At 42.0% G+C, this 20,067-nt stretch overlaps 2 protein-coding genes and 1 non-coding gene across 4 annotated transcripts in view; 1 reads left to right on the top strand and 2 right to left on the bottom strand.

Moving 5' to 3' along the window:
• The window catches only part of LOC138051472 (uncharacterized), a 27,809-nt gene extending 24,842 nt beyond the window's left edge, over window positions 1-2,967 (top strand). For both annotated transcript variants that reach the window (XM_068897678.1, XM_068897677.1), the window contains exons 7-8: window positions 940-1,412; window positions 2,121-2,967. In XM_068897678.1, the coding sequence (XP_068753779.1) occupies window positions 940-1,412; window positions 2,121-2,438 (791 nt within the window). In that variant the 3' untranslated portion in view covers window positions 2,439-2,967. The remainder of the gene's footprint in view (window positions 1-939; window positions 1,413-2,120) is intronic.
• A 2,613-nt stretch (window positions 2,968-5,580) lies between these two features.
• The window catches only part of LOC138051474 (uncharacterized), a 64,189-nt gene continuing 49,702 nt past the window's right edge, over window positions 5,581-20,067 (bottom strand). The window contains exon 10 of the mRNA XM_068897680.1: window positions 5,581-7,381. Within this exon, the coding sequence (XP_068753781.1) occupies window positions 7,201-7,381 (181 nt within the window). The 3' untranslated portion in view covers window positions 5,581-7,200. The remainder of the gene's footprint in view (window positions 7,382-20,067) is intronic.
• Window positions 7,447-7,519, bottom strand: Trnaa-ggc (transfer RNA alanine (anticodon GGC)). Its single transcript has one exon. It is a non-coding gene; the product is annotated as a tRNA-Ala (tRNA).

Here is a 20,067-nt window from a genome sequence, read left to right as displayed (position 1 = left end):
AAACTCACGCGGGATATAGCGAGAGTAAATTCAGAGGAAGGAAGCGAAACCAATCGAGAAACTATATTGTCAGCTAGCTGCTCCGTTCAAATCGGGAAATACCTGTAAGTGCGTTTTTCTGCGGGTTCGTGTTGCATTCAATTTCGTTTTTTTTTTTTCAGTTCTCGATTGTCATTTTGTTGACTTTCTATTATTTGCAGTCAAACCATCGCTGTAGTAAGTGGGGACTAGCAAAGATCGTAAGCGTTTGAAGTTTACCCCGAGTCAGTCGTTCTTAACTGATTAATAGAAGTTAACTTAGGCCTTCCACAGACTATGGATTTAGTTGTCGACAACTAAAAGTTATCGACAACTAAGAAACGTAGTCTGTGGCGCAAGTTGTCGACAACTAAACCCCAAATTATTAGTTGTCGACAACTAAGCAGTTTCCCTTTTCGAAAAGGGATACTGCTTAGTTTTCGACAACTAATAATTGTCGACGGCCTCATTTTTTGGCGTTTTTCTAGTGTGTGAAAAGTTTTGTTTTAGTTGTCGATTACTTTTAGATCTCCGCGCTATTGTGTCAGCGGCTTTCCCCGCCGGCTTAGAACATGGAGGATTGCAGAAGTAAATACTTGGTAAAGAAAACATTCCTTTGATCTTCCTTCTCCACATTCCGTTCTTGGAGGTGGAAACATTTTTCTGCGTCGTTAAATCGGAGTTCTCTTTTGCCGCTTTTCTCCTTTCTTGCCGCCATTTTGAATGCACGGACACGTGAGCACGCGCACTAAGCTCTTGGTGCCCAATCTCCCTGCGTATCGGTTGCTTAATCAGTATTTGAGCGCCAGTGTGTGGGATCCCTTTATCGGACTTATTTAGTTGTCGATCACAAATAGTTGTCCACAACTAAATCCCTAGTCTGTGGAGGGCCTTATTGCCTTGTTTCTTTTTTCCCTGAAGGATCCAGAACTGTCGTGCCCGTGGAAGCTCCTGTTGACCAACTATTGCCTAAAGCTGAAAGCCTCGTGAACAACGTGGAGAAAACTCTTCGGAGGATAGTTCAAGACGCAATCAATGACTGCCTCTACAAGTTCCCTTCGCTCAAACAAGCAGTGGAGGCGAAAGTGGTCAACAAAATTTTCGACACCAAACGCGATCAGACGATCGTATTCATCCGGCAGTTTCTTGAGATGCAGAAGATGAGCATTGATGTCGTGTTTGCCGAAATTCCCCTTCCAACTGATATAAACACATGGGAATTGGTAATGGCGACGAATGAGAACAATGTGAGCAGAATCCCGTGCCCAAAGATACCACACCCATGCATGACGTCCTCCACAATGAAACAAATGAAGTACCTCGCCGGGAAGCTGTACCCAGATAAAGTAATTAAAGAAATCCAGGACGGATCAGCGACCGTTCAATACTTCAAGGTTAGCTTGGAACGAAAGAACTGAGCAATTTTCGCACAATTTAAGCAGTTGTCATCAGGTGATCTGGTGACGTAATTTGGAGGACTGGTAAGAAAAAATTTAATGCCGTATCCCACAACCGCGCGCGGCCTTATTTGTTGTTTCCAAACTCCCTGCAGTATTTCCATCGCCAAAACTCAACAGATCATTCCGTGTCTACCACATTTCCTGTTACTAAATGAACATTCAAGTAGACCCGACGCGATCTAACCTCGCTTCTGTCATGTTGATTTCGAAAATAAGACCCCGCGCGGTTGTGGGATACGGCGCCTTATGTACATAAATTAGAAAGCAATACCGGAAATACTTAATAGAAGATATCACAATCTTTGATTTTACATGCTTTATTGTTAATTTGACTGTCATTTTATTGCTTATTTCCAGTAATACGCCCCAATTAAAGTACGTATAAAACCGTTCAAAGCAACTTTTCATTTTACGTGAAGACTCTCGTAAAGAATAATTCAAATGACGTTAAGTTAATTGTTCCTGCTTTTATATTCATTATTGTGTTGGCCACAGAGAAGTTTGGTTTAGAACAAAGGGTGACGGTTTAGACCTTATGAAGGCGACTTCCTCTTAGAAATGGTCATTGTCGTAATTGGAGCTGACTAACGTATAATCTTCTTTAATACAGTTTGAGTTAGACGCATTTTCCTCATTGTTTAGGACGTTCAGGATTTGAAGAATATAAAAAAGAATGTTGTTCGCTGCTTCAACGTGCTAAAGATGAACGTGTGTGACACAGTTCCTCGCTGCATTCTTCATTTCTTCATCACTCAACTCGTGGATGACCTTGGCTGTGCTTTAGAAGAGGAAGACCTGATCGAGTTCTTACAAGAGAAACAGGAAATCCGCGACAAGCGGATCCTATACCGGGACCAGTTGAAAGCTCTGGAACACGCTCTGCCCCAGACTGATGACGTCCTGCAGAAACTCTTGCGAATGGGACAGGGACCAGCAAAGGGCAAGAAGCTGCAGTTTTAATGTTTGGTTGTTGCAACTATGGCGCCAAAGACAGTCGACAGGCAGTTTCCATGACAGAATTTTCAAAAATATTTTTTTTAGTCCTAGACAATGACACTTAATTAACTCTTTTTCCTACTTTCCCAACCGCGAGAAAACCGCGGTAAATCAACCATCGCCAAAAAATGTTTTTTTTTTCCTTAAAAAATATTTAAAGTTAGGGGGAAAAATACATCATTTAAAAGCTAAGAAAATAAGCTTACATAGACCTAGTATTGGAGTTGTAGGCCTCTGACTATGGGCTCCTGTGTAGTGTCAATCCTTCTAAAAAGTGGTTGGAAATGGTATGAACCTCCTTAACGAAATCCAATAGTCACAATATGCAGTAGAAAAAGAAACAAAAGTGCGTGACAAGTAGAGGATATAAATTGTGGGTCCACAAGGATATAACGTAGATAAAAGAAGAGATAAGAATAAATTTGACAATCAATCAGTTTCGGTTTAAAATGTGAATTACGACGACAATTAAATCGAGAGAAAATTTCCTTCACATTCGAGTTGTGATTTGTGTGTGTGGTTCTCGTGAAACCACTGCCGAAAGCATGCATTGGGATAACGGGAACGGCTAAAAACGTCGCCTCAAAATATAACTTTGCACTATCTCAAGTCTTTCGAGATTATTCTATCTCGTTCACGTCGTACAATGTGGACGAAGCCGGTATCCGGCTTGAAACTAAATTGGTGCGAGCGGTTTCGTCTTTCGAGATTATTGCATGTCGTTAACGTCGTACAATATGGGCGAAGGATCCTAAAACTAAATTAGTAAGAGCAATTTCAGAGAAAATAGAGAATGAAATATTTACATTTGTATCGTCACGCTGTGTCGTCAAAACTTCAGATTTGGTGATTTCCCGCCGTTATGCTAAAATGCGTGCACCATGTGCAGCACGTTTCTTTTTCCTCTTTTGACCAATGGCATTATTCTTGGTTTGCACCCACGTGACACGGCGGCCATGTTGGTTGGTAACACAATACAATTTCTTTTCGCAGAATTTGCATAATAATAAAGTTTATAATTAGTTCCCAGCGGAGAGACAGGTTATTGTTCTTACCAACCAACATGGCCGCCGTGACGTCAGATACAAACCAAGAATTGACGGTTTTGTGGCGTTGTGGTTGCGATGGCCGTCCTCGTTTCTTAAAATTGAAACTCACTATGTCCCTTAAAAACGGTGCCTACTAATTCAAAGGTATTTTTCCGCGGTTTACTGAATATGCGGGAGAAGCAGATCTTAACAAGTGTTATTGAAATCTAAAAAGAAATTTGGGGTAACCACGCATTTTTCGAAGATAATTAATCAACAATATTTGTAAAAAGTTTTAAAATACGAAGTAATGTATGGCGCTCTTTTCCAAATTAAAGCTTAATTATCTCTGAAAAATGCGTGGTTACCCCCAATTTTCTTTTTGGATACCAAGATCACTTGCTAGGTTCTGCTTTCTCCGCATAGTTTTGAACCGCGCAAAAATATCCCTGTATTAATAAGCACTAGCAATAGGAAATCCTAGTATCTCGAGATGCGCAGAACGTATGCGCAATAGTAGGAACCGTCCTTAAGGGAGTTTGAGAAACGACGACGGCTACAGCAACTACAACGCCATAAAGCAGTGATATTATTGGTTAAAAGAGGAAAAAATGATCGTGCTGCACGCGCGGCACGCATTTTTAAACATTTCTCTCCCGTACTCGTCAAAACAACAACGCAAAATGACCAATTTTCGCGTTTTGACGACAACGTGGACAAACAACAGTGAATATTTCCTTTTCTCTCTTTGCTTCAAATCTATTAACCTGGTTATAGCATACTTCGCCCATACTGTACAACATAAACAAGATGAAAATATCGTGAAACACTTAGAAAAGCTCAAACTAATGGTTTGAAGTGAGGTTTTCGTCGCCGTAGCCTTCGTGGTTTAAAACTCCCTAATCAGGGGGTGTTTTCCATTTACAAAAAATTTCCGGAAATTTCGGTGGAAATTTCCATCGGGTGAAAAACGTGTTCCATTTAACTGAGGTCCATTCGCCGCCAAGTGATTGCGATTTTACGCACCAAAATTTAAAAATGTGGCCGTGAAGAGCCTGGAAGTTGTAAATGGAACACACATTTCCATCGGAAAGTTTCCAACGGGAAAACAGCACTACCTTTTCAGAAGTTCCGTTTATTTCGGAAATTTTCCAGTGGAACGAACCAAAATGTGTGTTTCATTTACATCCCAACCGGAATTTCCGGAATTTCTTGGTAAATGGAAAACGCCCCAGGTGTCCCGAACTGTTTTTCTGAATAGCGATGTTTCTCGTGAAGTCACCCATTGTTATTAATATGCCAACCAGAACCTGATTGACTGTTGAAACAACGACTTCTTTTGTTCCGTGGTTGGCAAATTTGGATATCAAAAGAAATGTGACGTCAATGTTTGAAAACAAGAAATATCGCTATTCAAAGCCTATTATCATGCAAACATTTATTTTGCTTGCGGGGAAAACCACGGCCGAAGAAGACATGTGAAAAAAAGGATTCCAGGTCATTTATCCCGTTTGGTAACAACCGAATCTGCGAACTGAAATTTCAGGGGTTATCGTCACACTACGGCTCTCCAAAGTCACTCGGGTTGTGATTAGAATGGAACCGCAAACAGACGGGTGAGGCGCTTAAAGACAAAGATGTTTACTGTTTCCCCTCATTTACAGTTTTGCGCTCCGTAGCCTTTGAATGAAAGTTTTCAAATCTGACAACTACACACTGGTCACACTTTGATGAAGAAGCACACAACCTTTGGGAACAGCTTGTGGCGCCCCGTCTAATTCACAATTCATGCTCACTTTGAACGTTAAACTACTCACCTAAAACATTGCCTAAAGCCCCTATGCCTTTTCAAAACCAAAGGGTGAATGCCTCCAACTTGAAACTCAGTTGCGTCCTTATTGCCAAGGACGGCTTTATTTTCAAGAGATCAGTGATTGTGAAAATAAATAATATGCGTTGTATAGTCAACACTTTTTCAATTAAAAAAAAAAAAGAAAAAAATATAGTCCCAGAACAAGTTGTCGAAACCAGCGAAGCGAAGAGTTCTTAACAATAATTGAAACATTCGTAAATAATGGTTCTTCGAGCGGGAAATCGTCCAGGAACATTTATTACCCCAAATGCGTCTTTGACGTCTTCACGGCCTTATATCTGTACCTTACCATTGTCATATCCAAGACAAAAAAATACATTCCGAATGTATACACCTTTGTTTCGAGAACTTAATTATAAATATCACCACGAAAGCGGTCGTCTTTCAAAAAGTTTATCTAAAATTGACCAATTTTCGATATATTAAAAATCAGTCCTAAACAAAAGGCATCATTTCGAGGCTCTGGGGAATAAATATAAGGATTTGTATGACTTTACTCCCCAGAGCCTCGAGATGATAACTTTTGTTTAGGACTGAATTTTAATATATCGAAAGTGGGCTATTGTCTAGTTATTTTGAAAAAAACAGTTAGGAGGAAAAAAAGAGATGGAACACTCGAACTGAGAAAAGTCAACAATAATCCTGACACCGTGTACCATTCTATAAGAGTCTTTTCCCTCGCCATTAGCATCATGTGTATTCAATACGCCTTACACTGCAAATCGTGCATCTCACATTTCAGTCTACGGTTGAAAACCCCGCTGAAAATCTGACCGGAAGATGAAGCACCATTCGACAGTAAAAAGGGAGTTTTAGCAAAGACGACGGCTACAGCAACGAAAACGTTAGTCCAAAATATAACTTGGCGCTGTCGCAAGTATTTCACGATTAATCCATCTTGTTCACATTGTACAATACAGGCGAACTATCCTGTAAATGGATGGGTACGAACGGGTTTGAAGTCAAAACTGAAAATGACTTTTTTATTGTTATATGCTTACGTTGTCGTCAAAACCTAAAATTTGGTGATTTCACGTTGTTGCTTTGTGGTGTACGGCTAAAAATGCACGGAAATTCGTGTTGCACGTGCAACACGAGCATTTTTCCCTTTTCAACCAATAATAATCTTGCTTTGTGGCTTTGCCGTAGCCGTAGCCGTCGTCTTTGCTAAAACTCCCTAAAGAAACGACGACGGCAACGAAAACGCCACAAAACGATAATATCATTGGTTAAAAAAGAGTCAAAATAATCGTGCTGCACGTGCGGCACGCATGCATTTTTGCACAAATTCGTGCGGTACTCTGCATAAGAACGGCGCGAAATCACCAAATTTGAGATTTTTGACGACAGATGCACCTCTCATTCTCGATTTTTATTCTGAAACCGGTTGTACCCAATCTTTTTCTTGGATGATTTGCCCATATTGTACGACGTTAACGAGATGGAATAATCGCGAAAGAACTACGACAGTGCAAATTTATATTTTGAGGTGACATCGTGGTTGACTTCGCCGTCGTAGATCTTCAAGTCCCTATTTTCATAACATGTCTCCTTCCGTTTGAATATTTCTTTCGCCGGGGAGATTTAAGGAAACATTTCGTATCTCTATTTTGTACCCCTATGAAAAGTATCGTCCTCGTGTCAATTTTTGAGACTCTGACTTGCAGTGAGAATGTAGACGATGCTGTGCAAAACCACTCGACGAGTAGAGTTCAGGAATTCTAAATACATCACTCCCCAAAGCAAAGGAAGTGAAACCGAGCAGCTTGGTTTGTGCGCTCATGGCATGACGAATATTGGCGACTTTTTGTCACGTTATCATACATCACGATATAGTGCACCAAGACCGTGACGTACTCCCGGCATTGCTGACGTCATCATCGTCATCGGAGTCGCCTCCTTCGGGTTGGTCATCGTCTTCTTCGCTACTCTCCGTGTCACTGACATCGGGAAGACCGTAACGGCGAACGTGTTTGGCTGTGATGTATACGTCATCGGTTTCTGGTCTGCGAGAGAAATTAGAAATTATTTCAAGATCCTTGCAGTTATGACCGCAATTTTAGCAAATTCAGGACTTCAACGGGGTTTGAACCCATGACCTCGCAATGCCGGTGCGACGCTCTAACCAACTGAGCTATGAAGCCATTGATGTTGGGAGATGGTCATTTGTGGGTTCAAATGTTCCCGTAATGAATGATCAACGACTGAAATTATATAAGAAATGAATATATGACATGAACCACATCCGCAGTTCAACATAAGATTCATTTCATATATCATTTCGTTCGTTGAGTTTCGAATTACTTAGAAATAATTTTTAGGGCTGCTTGCATGACCATAATTCTAAACTATACACGAAAAATGTTCTCTATTTTGATTGGCTAAGAGAAGTGCAGTTTTCAGGTAACAGAAAAGAGGTAATTGAGTTCAAAAACACGTAACAAACCAAGAATTCTAATTGGTTAATGATCAAAGAAAGTCACAGATAGCCAATCAAATGCTAGCCCTGGATGGCGCAATTTTTGTTCGATTACGTGATACGCCTGCGTTGCCTCTGCTTAATTACGACAACTTTTCTCGACAACTTTTCATGTCTATTATTAATAAGTAATCACATGATTTTTCTCGTGCAATTTGGAATAAGTAAGCACTCGCAAATTTTCTCAAAGACTACAAAATTGTACGAGCCCGAATTTTGTTCGTCTTTGCAAAAATTAGTTGTCCTTCCAAATTGCACTCGAAATCATGTGACTACCCATAAAAATCTTACATTCTTTAGTAGACATAGAGGTTCCCTTTATGTCTAACGATACTCCTTTTAAATCAGATCAAATGTTACCCCAATTAGTATTTTCTATCTAAATTACGGGATGACTATACTACTTAACCTCCTATAGGACGTTTTGAACCAACCTCTAGAGACACCAATAACAATAGAGAAAGTACGACTCCTGGTGGACGAACAAAAGAAGCTAATGAGAGATCTTTTGTTTTCGTGCACCAACATGCGGCGATGACGCCACGTGAAAACCTCCTTTATCACACAATCATTTCATTTACTCAGAGGCCATATTCGTGGGAGATCTGTTTTGCCCAAGAGAAAATGTGCAAGAGTCCATTACCCAAGAGTGAGAATCTGGTATCAGGTTTGTCCCCTTCAGAGTCAGGAAAGTATCTGTTGTTAAACCAAGTCTTGAGAGAAATAAACAATTCTTGGTTTTCACATGACGTCACGGCCGCCATGTTGGAGCCCCTAAACAAAGAAACGGCGGCCATGTTGGAGCCCCGACCAAATCCTCCGGGAATTTAATTCTATTATTATGCAAATGTTTTCTTTTGTTTTCGTTGAAAAACAGGGCTGTTGATCACGTGAGTGAAAACCAACAATAGACAAAATCGGCTAATTCAATGTTGTACCCAATTCAAAATTTCTCGGGGATAAGATTACTTGTGCATTGTATTTGCGTTAGAGAGCGGTTTTCAAATGAGTGTCGTAAAACCATTACCAACGTAATTACTTCGACCAATCACGGCAGGTGCTAACAGCGCAACGAACCAATCCAAATTCGTACCAAGTTCATGTAACTTGCTCAAAGGCGGGAAAAATCGCGCGTGCAAGTCGCGATTGCTTTTGGTTTTCCCTCTCATTGGTTGATAAACTGGCGCGAGACTCTTAAGCCAATCACTAAGCGTAGCAATTACAATCGCGTAATTATTTTCGACACTCAACTGAAAACCGCTTTAATGTAGCATTCACATTTAAATGAATTGGAAATACCTGGAAGAAAACGTTTTATTCCTAATGAGTTTGATTTGGGTACAACATCGAGGTGGCCGATTAGGTCTATAAAGATGTCATCTTTGAAATAGGGAGTTTAAGAAACGATGACGGCTACGGCAACGCTAACGACAAAAAGCAGTGATATTATTGGTTGAAAGCACCAAAATGATCGTGCTGCACGTGCGGCACGCATTTTTGAACATTTCTCTCCTGCACTCGTCAAAAATACTTCATGAAATGACCAAATTTAAGGTTTTGACGACAACGTGGACAAACTACAGTGAATCTTTCAGTCTCACTCTTTACTTCAAATCCGCCCGTACCAATCCAGTTTTAGGACACTTCGTCCATATTGTATATAGAGGATATTACATGGCCGCGCGGGGATACCAATTTTATCTTCGAGTGCTGAAAGTATCTCTCACAAGTGAGCGAAGCGAACGAGTGAGAGATACTTTCAGCACGAGAAGATAAAATTCGTTTCCCAAGCGGCCATGTAATGTTCTGTTCAATATATAGATATTAATGAAATGTCTAGATTTAAAACAAATCGTTTTATTCATTTTCGAAATGATGAAAAATTGTTCACCAACCACTAAAACACGCATGTTGTGTAACATGAAACAAGAAATGAAAGTTACGAAAAACAAATCATGATAATGTAAAATTTGCAATAAAAATGTTAATGTAGTAGAGAAGAATTATATTAAAGCACAAAAGTATCGTACAATGAAGAGGAAGCTCGCGTTTTATTGGCTAATCGTGTTCGTTACCATGACGACAGCTATATCCTCACATGTGAAAGATAAAAATGATACGTTCACTGCGCGCGGTGAAGATATGATTTTTTAGTAAAAGGAGAAATCCTGGCATTTCATCAATATCTATATAATAAAATGGATTAATTCATGAAACACTTAGAATAGTTCAAACTTATATTTTGAAGTGAAGTTTTCGTCGCCGTAGCCGTCGTGGTTTCTTAAACTCCCTGTTAACAACCACACAGTATACAGTATATGTATCTCGTTGACGTTATCTGTTGTCATTAATGTGCTAAACAGAGCCTCATTGGCTTTTGAAACAAAGGGTCTTTTGTACCTGTGGTTGGCAAATTTGAATAACAAAAGCAATGTTTGTAAACAGATATCTTCCCTATGACAGGAAAATTGCAATAGACCGATTGCATAAATGGCGGCCAAAAATGTATTGTCTTGTTTATGTTGCTAAACTAAAAACGTTTACGCCAGAAAGCGAAATTTCTTTCGGTATAAAGCAAAAGAGAAACGTTTTGGTGGAAAGTTTGGATCACTTTCGAAGCTTAGAGATACGCAAAAAGGTAAGAAATGTTTTTGTGATGAGCCTGCGTCTGTCTGACCACGAGGTATTACACAACATCGCATCTTCATCAACTTTTTTCGATTTCGCTAGGATTTTCTCGCTTTTTTCGCTCGTATTTCGTACTTCTAAACTTTTGGAGTTTAAGGAATTTAATAAAACAATTATTCCATTCGCGCTTGTTGGATATGAGAGTGGTTATAGCCAACTCGGCGCTACGCGCCTCGTTGGCTATTTACCATCTCATATCCAACGCGCGCTCATGGAATAATTGTTAAATATTCACCGAGACGAAGTCGAGGTGAATATTCACCGATAATCACTGAGCCTGAGGCGAATAATTGTTTTAGTATAAATACACAGGTGATTATTTCAAAAAAGAGAAAAAAAAAAACATTTCAACGCGAAATCATCTTCACCGACAGTGGCAAAACGACTTCTGGCAGCCATTTTGTCCGTCGAGGTGATTATCGGCTGATAATCCGAGGTAGCGAGCCAATGAGAGCACGCGATTTTGTATAATCACCTAAGTATTTACACTAATTGTTACTATTCGTCACTATTCGTCGCTATTCGCGACTATTCGCAATATTCGCTATTCGCCATTCGCGACTATTCGCTGTTCGCTATTCGCGACTATTCGCTATTCGCTATTCGGGTTTTCCAGACACCCGATCGTAAGCATGTATACAACACTGAATAAACTACTCATTTTGTATCTTCACTTTAAAGCTGTTCGTACCCAGTGGCGAAGTCAAGTGTTTTTAGAAGGTACGCACAATTTTTCGAAAAATCCCATTCCTTAACGAATCTTCATTAAACCTTCGTCATCGTAAGGCAGTTCACGCGTGTATTTCTTGCGTTTGCATTTGCCTTGAGGTAGTTCACGCGTGTATTTCTTGCGTTTGCATTTGCGTTGAGATAGTTCACGCGTGTATTTCTTGCGTTTGCATTTGCGTTGAGGTAGTTCACGCGTGTATTTCTTGCGTTTGCATTTGCGTTGAGGTAGTTCACGCGTGTAGTTCTTGCGCTTACATCTGCATTTTCGTTACGTGTGAACCAGGCTTACAAGAGATCGCAAAGTCGCACACGTCTACTTACCGTCTCACACTATATGAATAGATTTAACGCGTGACCGTACGATGGCGTTGTCCGTTGCTCTACGACAGCGCTGTCAACACATCTGGTAGATGATTAGTTTTGAGATCGTATTATATCATGTTAAGTTATGAGAGTGTGCTAGAAGATACGTGAACCATCGGAAGTGCAGATATGTAACGATTTTCTAAGAGAGAGATGATCCCATTTAGTTTATCAAACAATTTAGGCAGATGGGAAGAAGTCTGTCTTGACAGCTCAGCGATAGACGAAAGAGCAGCGCATTCGAAAATGCATTAGTTTGAGTCCTGTGGGAATGAAATGACAACACACTGATTTACTCTATCACAGTACTGCCCGACGTATTCTACTATACTCGTACAGACCTTATAGACGGATAGAAATGCACCAATCACTGTTTAGCCTTCACAGCCAATTACACCTAGACTCAACTGACAGTCGACCAATAACATCAGGAATAAGTTGACCAATGACATTTACGACCGGGGTTTTTTACAGTATCTACTGACGTCACACTCTGAAGATGATATCCGCTCAGGTTGTTTGAGACGTCAGTCAGTGTCATCTCAAACAGTCCCTCTCAGGACTACACTCACTTGGACGATCATGCTTTTCTTAATTATAATATAAAGTGTGGCTGCCTCACGAACATTCGAGAAACGTTTCTGACCCCAGGAAGAGACGTTGTTGACTCGCAGGATTCTTCAATACGCTTTTGAAGAGAGGTAAGAGATAACAGTATTTCAGCATATACTAAAATAGTGGATTGCGTTGAGGGCGCGCTCTGATTGGCTACTCAAACTCCGACTATCCTTTGCTATTCATCTCCTAGCAACCCGCCCGAGATTTGCCCCAGAAAACATTGTCATTGTCGCAGGAAAAAAATTAGTTAAAATCATCTTTTTGTGTTATATTAATTCACTGTTTTAGTATATACTAAAACAACTATTCACCTCAGTGTCGGTGGCTAGTGGTGGATATCAAGGATCCACCAATAGCCACCTAGTTTAAGTGCTAGGCATTGAATGAATTGCATAGAACGCTCTCAAAAACAGTTCTGATCGTTTTGGGTGGTTTCCGCAAACAAAGGCAAGAAGGATAAATGATTAGAAGCAACTTTTGCACAGCACATTTGGAAAAATTTTAACTTCATTCAGAGTCCCAAAAGGGTTTAGGGCTCCAGGGCTCTGGGCCCAAAAAATCGGGGCTCCAGGGCTCCATAGCAGCTACTTTAAGGCTCCGGGCTCCACTGTTGACTAGTAAACTGTACTCTAAATACCGGAGATATGATCGGGCTCCGGGCTCCACAGCAAAAAAGATCTAGGGCTCCAGGGACCCTCCCCCCCCCTCCCCTTTGGGGCCCTGTTCTTTCAATTTGCTGAAAGATCAAACACAAGCGACAAAAAATGGCGGGAAAAACGCGGTCGCTCAGCACTTGCCCGGAATACTGACCTCTGAGGCGATACAAGGAATGTACTGCATAAAATAAAGCACTCGACTCATTCACTCATTTGAGACATTTTTTGAACCTAAAATAGATTTTACTTAACCTATCTTGAAGTAAAAGGATAGTGCAGGGTCTGGCAAATCAAAGTTTTAGTAAGTTTCCAACCTTTAAAAGGCATTCCTGGAACTATATGCGCTGATATCTGTCGCCATTTTAAATCAAATGTTGCGTTTCTGATCTACCCGAATTCTATTCAAAGGTCCTTTTAGATCTTGTGTATTAACGAGAAACGATCGACCAGTGTTTATTAATATAACCGCTATCAACAGCCCCACAGACCGAGACGCCCCAATATTGAGCGCAAGAAAACTTGTGCATCGAATAGGCTCATTTTCGTATCTGCGCGTGACACTGGAACAAATATAAAATGGAGGTTCATGACAAGAAACTAAGCCTCCATCGCATGTTGGTTCGAACGTTACGTGCATTAAAATATTTTATCATGTTACATATCATATCACTATCCATACTGTAAAGTCTCTGTAAACCTTAGTCATTGCTTGTAAAACCCTGATAAAGAAAGGCAGTGCCTTTCGAAAAATTGGTTCTATGTAAGTATGAGTGAATCTAATTCACTCTTGGTGTACCGCATTCATTCATTCATTCATTGTTCTATCGCCCAAGAGCAAGATTTACCCAAATTCAGCGTCAGAAAAGTATCTATTTTAAAACCAACTTTCACAGGAAACTAAACAATAAATCAAAATCGGCTAACTTAACGTTGTACCCACTTCAAACCCTTTGGGAATAAAACTTTTTGCTCCAGGTATTTCCATATCATTTACACGCAAATACAATGCACAAAGAATGTTAATCCCTGGAGATTTGAATTCGGTACAACGATGAGTTAGCAAATTTGGTTTATTGTTTATTTTCCCGCAAAACTTGGTTTAAAAATAGACACTTTTCTGACTCTGCTGGAAACAAAACTGCAGGATACCAAATTCTTACTCTTGTCGCAAGGATTTCTTGACGCTATTCCACACCGGTTAACTTTTCAACACATTTATTAACAACTTAAGTCTCCACGAGTTTTCCTTTTTCTCTTTTCTCTCCGCGTGCTCTCTCTACCGGTCCTAACCGGTTTTTGTGACGTCAGTCCATCGCGTCACGCAATTTGTCACGTTGCGTCCTATTTTCGTCCCGACACTCTCCCCCTATTTGATACACGCTAGTGGAGCAAATATATTCACACCTCCGTTGTTTAAACAATTGTAACAATAACTCTCTCATACAAGTAAGAAGTTTAAAAATTCTAACAGTTCATAGTCCCTCTTGGGTAACAGGAACAGTCTCTTCGCCTTCTTTCTCTGCAATGTCTCTAATCCGCTGAGCAGCTACTACTGCCGCTCGTCTCGGAGTGAAATCTCTAGCTCGCGGATTAAGCTGTACTGGTTGACTCGGCGGTGTCTCTCGCACGTCACAAGACAGCTCCATCGGGCATAAATGTTGGATCGCCCGTTCCAAATATGACTTCCCCGCTCTCAGCCTAGCTCCTCTCACAACTCCGTCACGCCCCTTGATAAGTTTTACAACGATTCCGATATTCCACTTCCTACGGTTGCGCTCCTCGCTCTGGATCAGAACCACATCACCAACTTTTAAGGTCAATTCCTTGGTCTTATGTTTCAGATTGTGCCTCTCCCTCAGGCTCCTTATGTAGTCTGTAGTCCAGCGTGACCAAAGAACGTCCTTGCACCGACGGACATATCTCGCTCTCTTACGTAGATCCACATCCTCAACTGCATCTGCATCTTCCTCCGGCAGAAGGTTAGACTGACTATACATCATGGTGGCTGGAGTCAGCACAGGAAGCTCGACATCATCTTCAACATAGGATAATGGACGATTATTGACAGCCACCTCTACATCGAGGATTACTTCTTCGAGCTCATTAAACATCAGAAGGGCCCGCCCAATAGCCTTGTAGAAAGCTTGCTTTACAACTCCTACTAAGCGTTCAAATTGACCGCCCCACCATGGGGCCCTAGAGAGATTAAACTGCCAAAGGATGTTATGATGGGCCAGATAGTCTTGAGTCTTCTCATCTCTCATGATACTTTTGAGCCATTTGGACGCTGCTACAAAGCTCTTCCCATTACCTGAATGGATCTTCGTAGGCCTTCCCCGTCTCGCAATGAACCTTTTCAAACACTTGGTGAAACCTTCCGTGGTCTGGTCAATTAGTAGTTCCAAATGGACTGCTCTTGTCAAACTGCATGCAAACAGTAGGATATATGCCTTGCCTTCCAACTTCTTAGAAACCTTGTATGCTATTGGCCCAGCGTAATCTACCCCCACTACTTGGAAAGGATATGATCCTTCAGTACGGTCCACTGGCAGGTTTCCAGGGAGTGGATTGTGAAACCTCGTGGCATGAATTTTTTTGCACCCGTAACAGTGGTTGATCACAGTCTTCGCTAGCTGACGGAGACGAGGTATCCAATATTCTTGTCTAACATGCGCCATAGTAGACCCTACTCCCCCGTGAAGAGTCAAGAGGTGGGCGTCTTGCACTATTTTCTCTGATAAGCTTACTCTGGGTGGCAGATACACAGGGTAATGTCCTTGAATTCTTCCTCTGCACAAGTAGATCCCCTCATCATTCTTCTGAAGATTGAGCCTCTGTTGATCTTCTAGGAATTTCTCTGTCACAGTGTATCGCTCTTGCTCACGCTTTATCCACCACTTCACCTGCTTCTCAGTCTCAGCCGTTGTCAAGGGGCCGCTAACTCTATTCGATTTCTTGCTTCGGCAATTCTGAACGAATCGCGTTACCCACGCGCTAATTCTAATCACTCGCCAGAAGGCATGCTTCTCAAGCACTTCATCAAAATCATCTCTCACATCCACAGCTACAGCGAAATTCTCTTTGGTGAGTTTGGCCTCGGTTTCCGTCTCCTTGTTAGGCTTAGTCACTATGTCTCTTGGCCATTTTTCTGAATTGGGCAGCCATTCTGGTCCGGATAGCCACATGCCAGTCAACTGGTCTGCATTACAGCCTCTGCTCCCTATGTCTGCTGGATTGTGGTTGGTGTCAACGTGCCTCCATTCAATGAAATCCTTAGAACTGATCTTGTGAACTCTGTTGGCCACGAACTGCTTGTAGGATCCTCCCCCTTTGATCCAATGAAGTGCGACCGTACTGTCACTCCACCCATAAACGGATGTAATCGGGTATCCTTCGAGTGCTGTTCTTACGTTGTCCACTAGATTAGCTGCCATATGAGCTGCTACCAGCTCTAACCTTGGGATTGTGAGATTTTTCTTTGCCAACCTTGACTTTGCTGCTATCAATCCCTTGCTCACTCCAGAGGCTTGAATAATCACTGCATAGACTGCTGATGATATCCCAGAACCACTTGTGTCACCGAAAGCATGCAATACAACTCCTTCAACAGGCTCCCTAAACCTTGCTAGGCTCCGTGATACTTCAACCTTATTGGGAAGGCTCCTCACAAACTTCAGCCACTCCTGCCCCAATCTATCCGATACCTTCTCATCCCATGGAAGACGACTCTCACATATCTCACGATACAGTAACTTCCCCACCAGCATTGTGGGCGAGGCAATCCCAAGCGGGTCATACACTGCGGCTAAGAATCGTAGAATCCCTCTCTTCGTCGTCTCGACAGGTTCTTCGGGAAAAACCACAGCGATCAAGTCCTCCCTCTTGTTCCACAAAAGTCCCAACATCTTGGTTTCACCTTCTTTAACTCCTAACTGTTGTTTTGCATAACTCTGCTGCTCATCAAGGGGAACAACCTTCCCGCTCTCTAGCTGAGGATCGTTAGAGTTCCACTTATGCATGGTAAACTTGGCCTCCCCGAACACTGATGCTATTGTCTCCTTCAGGCCCTGGACCTCGTCTGTAGTGCTGCCCCCGGTGATGACGTCATCAACATATAGACTTCTCAAAATCTCTTCAATCTCTGAGGGGTACCTCTCCCTTAAGTTTTCCAAGTGCAACTTCAATGTTCCTGCCAATAAGAATGGTGACTGTACCAACCCAAAGAGCGCTCGCGTAAATCTCAACACCTCAATTGCGTAAGGGTCCTTGTTTTTGATCCAGTGGAACCGTAGGACATCCCTGTCCTCAGTCCTAATGCGTACCTGTAGGAAGGCTTGTTTGATGTCTGCTGTTAAGGCAATTGGTTTGAGGCGATTACGCACAAGTACATTCCACAACAGGTTCTGAAGAGGAGGGCCTGTCTCTAAACACTCATTTAAAGAAGGACTGTTTCCATTCGGTTTAGCTGACGCGTCAAATACAATTCTAAGTTTCGTCGTTGTTGCTGTTTCCCTTTTTACAGGTTTATGCGGGATGTAGAACACTCTCTCACTGGGTTCCTCTACCACTCTCTCGACTATCCCCTCTTTTAGCTGATCTTGAATGATTTCATCGTACTTATCAATCATGTCTGGATCTCGCTGCAACTTCCTTACTAGTCCTTCTAGTCTTGCTATGCTACCATGTTCGTTTGTTAGTAGACGACCATGACCCGGCCTCCACAACAACCCACTTTCATACCAACCTTCCTCACTTCGGTGTAGCTGCTCGATGAATTCACCATACACGCTCTCCTGGTCTGTTTCTGGTCTATCTTCGAGTCCTAAGACATCTAAACTGCAGAGTTGCTCATAATCTGCTGTTGATGATTTCGTCAAGTAAACGTTAGAGAGGCCTGTTTCTTTACCAGAGGACATCATCGCCCACCCTAGCATAGTGAGCTCAGCAATAGGCTCAGATGGTTTACCGATCCTCGGTTTCGTCTCGGTTTTGATTCTTGAGTACTCACTGGCCCCGAGTATAAGGTGGATGGGCAATTCACCTTTCTTATCCTTGTCATCCATTACCACTCCTTCCAGGTGAGGATACTTGGTTATCAGTTCTTCATAACGCGGGTTTGAGACTGTGAGTAATACTCCCTTATCTACCTTATTGACCTTTGTCGTCATCTCAAATCTTCCATCGACACTTGCAACCTTCACTGTATAACTTCGTACCTTTTGGATTGTAGAGCAAAGCATCATTTCTATCTGTTTATGTTCAACATGTGTTGGAAGCTTGTTAAGCCGTTCGACTAGAGCTGCTGACGCGTATGAACTACCTGCCCCTGTGTCCAATAATGCTCTACACTTGATGCCATCGACCACCACCACCACCACTGGATAGATGACTGAACCCTCATGATCACCTGTCACCAGCATCATCTGACTGTTGCTAGGCACCCTGTCACAAATAGACGTGTGATGTCTGTTGCCGCAGCGTTGACAGGCATTCTTGCTGCGACACTCTTGCGCTTGATGTTTCATACCCGTGCAGTTAAAACACAACTTCTTGTCGCATAAAATCTTCCTGCGCTGGGAGATGTTAGGGAACTTCCCACACTCTGCAGAGCGGTGTTCTTCACCATTGCAATAAACACAGGCACGCCCCACCTTCGCACTTTCATCCTTGGTTTGGTAGGCAGGATTTTTCTTTGTTGGATCGCGGTTTCGAGGGTGCTGATTTGATGGATACCAGGTTGACGAGTCACGGATATTTGAGCCGCGATTCGGTGGACTGCGAATAGATAGGCCACGGTTTGATGGACTGCGGATTGGTGGGTCACGGTTTGAATGATCGCCGTCTGGTGTTGTATACATCTGATCTTTACTGGGTATGGGATTACGGTCGCACCACTTTCTCAACGATTCGATTAGTTCTGGAAATCCCCACTCTTGCCAGTCATCATCAAGACGAACTAGGTCTGCTCGAATGTCAGGAAGCTTATCAAGCGTTGCTCGCACGAACCCTTCAATTTCTTTAACCTTCCCCATGGTCTCTAGGACTTGTATGTGACTTGTTAACTTCTCATGGAATTCATGAATTTTAGCTGGATCCACGCCATGAATTGTGGACAATCCAATAATACACTGCATATGTGCGTTTGCCACCTCACTGGATTTACCATACTTGGTTTTTAAGATACTTTTTGCCCGTTCATACCCTTCGGTTGTGAAAGGGAGTCCATCGATGGATACGCGGACACTGGGTACCAGTAACTCTTTCAGGTAGGAAAACTTTGCTACTTGGGTAAGCTTGGCTTTGTCAATTTCAGTTTCAAATTGATTCCAAAACCTCATCCAATCAAGAAAGGTTCCTTGAAACTTCGATATCTCAAGCTTTGGTAGTTTTGCTGCAACGCTACTACAATTCTCTGAATCCTCCAGGGACATTTTCATTGATTTCTCGAGTTTCACCCGCGCTTGAAATTTAGCCTTTTCCAACTCGATTTCTTCATCCAAGATTCGTTTCCGTTTTTCTTCTTCGCGTTTTTCCGCTTCGGCTGAACTAATATCAGCGGCTACATGCCTTACTTGTTTGAGGGTCCCTTCAAATTTACCGATACGGGTTTCCAGATTTTCGGACCAACTTCTAATCTCTTCAAAGTCCTCGTTGTTTTCGATTCGCAACTCCTGAACTTGTAATTTAAGCTGATGCGTTTTGTCAATAATAGATTCTAAAGCGTTCCCATGTCTCTCGATAGCCTTTACATCTTCGGTTTCAAGTATTTTCCCGGTATCTTCTACTGTAAAGTTAAGCATTTTCAGTTTACCTTCGATCTTCTCTTGTAATGTTTTGATCTCGCTCATGTTGACATTTGGTCTGCAAAAACTTTGTGTTTGAATTTCTCTCGTCGCTTGTTTTAGAACTCTCCTTTTCTCCTGAAGTGTCCTGGCAGGGTCGCCACTTGTGTCGCAAGGATTTCTTGACGCTATTCCACACCGGTTAACTTTTCAACACATTTATTAACAACTTAAGTCTCCACGAGTTTTTCCTTTTTTCTCTTTTTCTCTCCGCGTGCTCTCTCTACCGGTCCTAACCGGTTTTTGTGACGTCAGTCCATCGCGTCACGCAATTGTCACGTTGCGTCCTATTTTCGTCCCGACACTCTCTTACTCTT

Source organism: Montipora capricornis, chromosome 6 (genome assembly GCF_036669925.1).
Source record: "Montipora capricornis isolate CH-2021 chromosome 6, ASM3666992v2, whole genome shotgun sequence".
NCBI lineage: Eukaryota > Metazoa > Cnidaria > Anthozoa > Scleractinia > Acroporidae > Montipora > Montipora capricornis.
The sequence above is the reverse complement of the archived record's forward strand: the minus strand, read 5'-3'. Positions and strand labels throughout refer to the sequence as shown.